The sequence below is a fragment of the Rhinopithecus bieti genome, unplaced genomic scaffold, assembly GCF_001698545.2.
Source record: "Rhinopithecus bieti isolate Rb0 unplaced genomic scaffold, ASM169854v2 scaffold_28876, whole genome shotgun sequence".
Classification (NCBI taxonomy): domain Eukaryota; kingdom Metazoa; phylum Chordata; class Mammalia; order Primates; family Cercopithecidae; genus Rhinopithecus; species Rhinopithecus bieti.
The window spans coordinates 31,220-34,088 of record NW_016812500.1 but is presented as its reverse complement, the minus strand read 5'-3'; the positions used below and the strand labels follow the sequence as shown (position 1 = coordinate 34,088).

General features: G+C 47.6%; 1 protein-coding gene across 1 annotated transcript; it reads right to left on the bottom strand.

Annotated features, from left to right (window-relative positions):
- Positions 1–1,285: 1,285 nt before the first annotated feature.
- LOC108544994 (translocase of inner mitochondrial membrane 8A) lies at positions 1,286–1,993 on the bottom strand. The gene has a single exon (XM_017896406.1). It carries the CDS (start codon positions 1,909–1,911, stop codon positions 1,501–1,503), a length of 411 nt encoding a protein of 136 aa, XP_017751895.1. The 5' UTR covers positions 1,912–1,993; the 3' UTR covers positions 1,286–1,500.
- Between the last annotated feature and the right edge of the window lie 876 nt (positions 1,994–2,869).

The window sequence follows — 2,869 nt, the reverse complement described above, 5'->3', positions numbered from 1 at the left end:
AGAGAAAAAAAACTACCTAAAAATAGTATCTGATATGTTAATAATAGTTCACATTTGGCAGCTGACCAAGTATATAGCAATGTTCTCTAGCCTTACATTAAATTCTTACAACAATCCTATGGAATAGATACTATTACAAATCCTCATTTTACAAAGAGGGAAACTGCAGCACAGAAATACTTTGCCCAAAGTCATAGGGCCAGAAAATGGCAGAGCTGGGATATTCCAGAGCAAGAAAATGGCAAAATACAAGTGAAGTAACCTTTCAATGAATTTGGTTGTAACTCCACAATGCTGTTTGCACTAAATGCCTTTAAGTTAACTACAGAATAAAAGGGTGAAAGGATAAATCATTACAGCAAGATACACTAAAACTTACCAAAGAAGAAAAAAATCTATGACTTGAGATTCTATAACCTTGTCTACTTAAGCTAGAGATTCTTGAATCCTGTCACGATGAATGGAAAATTGTATGAATTTTCCTAAAGGGTTCATAACTTACAGGTTTTTTTCCTTTCTTTTTTTTTTTTTTTTTTTTTTCTTTTTTGAAACAGAGTCTGGCTCTGTCACCCAGGCTGGAGTGCAGTGGCATGATCTCACTGTAACCTCCGCCAGGTTCAAGCCATTCTCGTGCCTCAGCTTCCTGAGTAGCTAGGATTACAGGCGGGTGCCACCCCGCCCAACTAATTTTTTCTATTTTTAGTAGAGACAGGGCTTTGCCATGTTGCCCAGACTGGTCTCGAACTCCTGACTTCAAATGATCCACCCACCTCCCAAAGTGCTGGCATGAGCCACCACGCCTGGCAGCTTACAGATTCTTGCAATAGTACTTAACCACACGCCCTACTGTCCCCAAAGTAACCAATCACAGATATTTTTTAAAAAGAATCAAAGCACTCTGGTCCAAGGCAGACCAGAGTTAAGTAAGCATCTGGTAGGTGTCATAATCCGGCAATACCGTAAGTTTATGGGAAAGGGCCTGTGGAAACCAATGACTGTATATAGTTCAAGTTAAGTGGTTCAAAAATTTCGTTCATTATTCTCTGCCATGTACACAAGCCTCAGACCCTCTAATTCCAAGGAAAATTATCCTTGGCCTCTGAATTCGGTGAATTGTGTACATTAAGGGAGAGCTGTCCTTGGCAAGCAGAACACGTTGTCAAGCTGCAAATGCCTTCCACCCTTTTGCCAAAGTCCCCTCACAGGGCAGGCTCAATTCCTCAACCTTCAGACCCGAAACGGCTTGGTATTACACAACAATCCAACAAGAAAGCAAATAAGTATGTACGTTGGAAGAGATTACACCACTTTTATAGTTAGTGGGCTGGAGCCACTCATTTCTCAGCGGAGAGCGTTAGAACTAGGTAATGAAGGTAAATCCCGAGAAGTCCAGGAATAGCAGATTCACTGATTCACTGACTCTCTGGGATTCGGGCTGCCAAAAATAAAATCCCAGTACTGGGGACTCCAATCAGTCTTGGTGACCAGCACTAGGCAGCTTCAACCTCGGGTGCCTGAAAGTGCTGGGTGTCCAGTGGCATAAGTCTTCTTTGATACCCAGTCCTCTGCACCAACAAAGCCGAGGTCCGGAATGACAGTCCCCAGAGAACCGGAGTCACCCTTCTCCCATCCGGCTAGGCCACAGGAACCTGAGAAAATCAAGGGGTGCTGCCAGGTGCCTACCCCCTCCCCGAATCCCCGACGTTGTCGAGAGTCCCGCGGTACAAGGACAGAGGGAAAGTAGGTACACCGTTCAGGTCCCAGCCCCAGGCTCCTCACCCAACAAAGTTCAGTCATCTGGTGCACCAGCTGCTGGAAGCGCTGCTTTTGAGTTTCTACCTCGATGAAATGCTGCAACTGCGGGTCCACTGCACCCAAACCCGCCGCGGAGGAAGAAGAGGAGGAATCCATCCCAGGGCGACCAGGCTTGCAGAGACAAACTCCGCACCAACTCGCCGACCTTCACGTGTCTCCGCGACGGAACCGGAACCACAGCTCACAGCCTCTGGGACCGCCCCCGTGAATGCACTGCGTCGGCGCAAGGCAGGCGCCTAACTCCACCCCCCGCCTCACAAGCCTTGGCGCGTGTGCTTAGTTCCCGGAGTCGGCGGGTCCCACTCCTGGAGCCCGCAATCCCGCAACCCCGCAACCCTCTGGTTGCGCCCAGCCTTGCGCCTTGAGATCGCAGGGCTTAGTAAGCCCAGAGCCGAGGTGCCGTTGAGATGTTATTCCAAAAAGAAAACAAAGGAGAAAAGGAATTTACTTCAGACCACGTGGTCCATTCCGTGCTGGCCCAACAGCTCCGCCCCTGTCCCTTTCCAAATTGGCCCGCGTTTTCTGAGCTACCAGAGTTGTGCGCTGACCGGACAGCTGGGTCGGTTATTTGGCTATCCTCGGCCACTGGCTTTCGTTTTTTGATGAAGTTTTCCTCTCCCGACGTAGGGAAATGAGACTGGCAGTTTGTGCCCAACTTTCAGATTCATTCAAATAATATTGCATGCCTGCTGTGACAGGCATTGTTTTGGCATAATGCATCCCTGATTCAGAGGCAGGAGTTAACAAGAGGGCTTAAACCCGGAGGATCCTGTCGAGTTCTCAGTGTAGGAATATGCCAAACTAATGCCACACAGCAGCTTTCTGGAATACTGAGATAGGGTGCTTCAGGGAGGCTGCATGATTAATAGAGATACCAAAGACTTTCAAGCTTTCTAGTAATTTTATTTTATCAAAACACCCTCCCCTCCCATCTTTATGACACCATTTCATTCTTGCCAAATTCTGCCCACCCACCCCCATACCCCCAAAGCTCTACCAAATGCCTACTCAAAGAGCTGTTGGACCCCTTTGTGCAGCTATTTACATCCTCCCT

What these genes read in the sequence shown, in the direction of transcription:
- LOC108544994 (XM_017896406.1), bottom strand. Translation starts at nt 1,911, where the DNA reads ATGGATTCCTCCTCTTCTTCCTCCGCGGCGGGTTTGGGTGCAGTGGAC.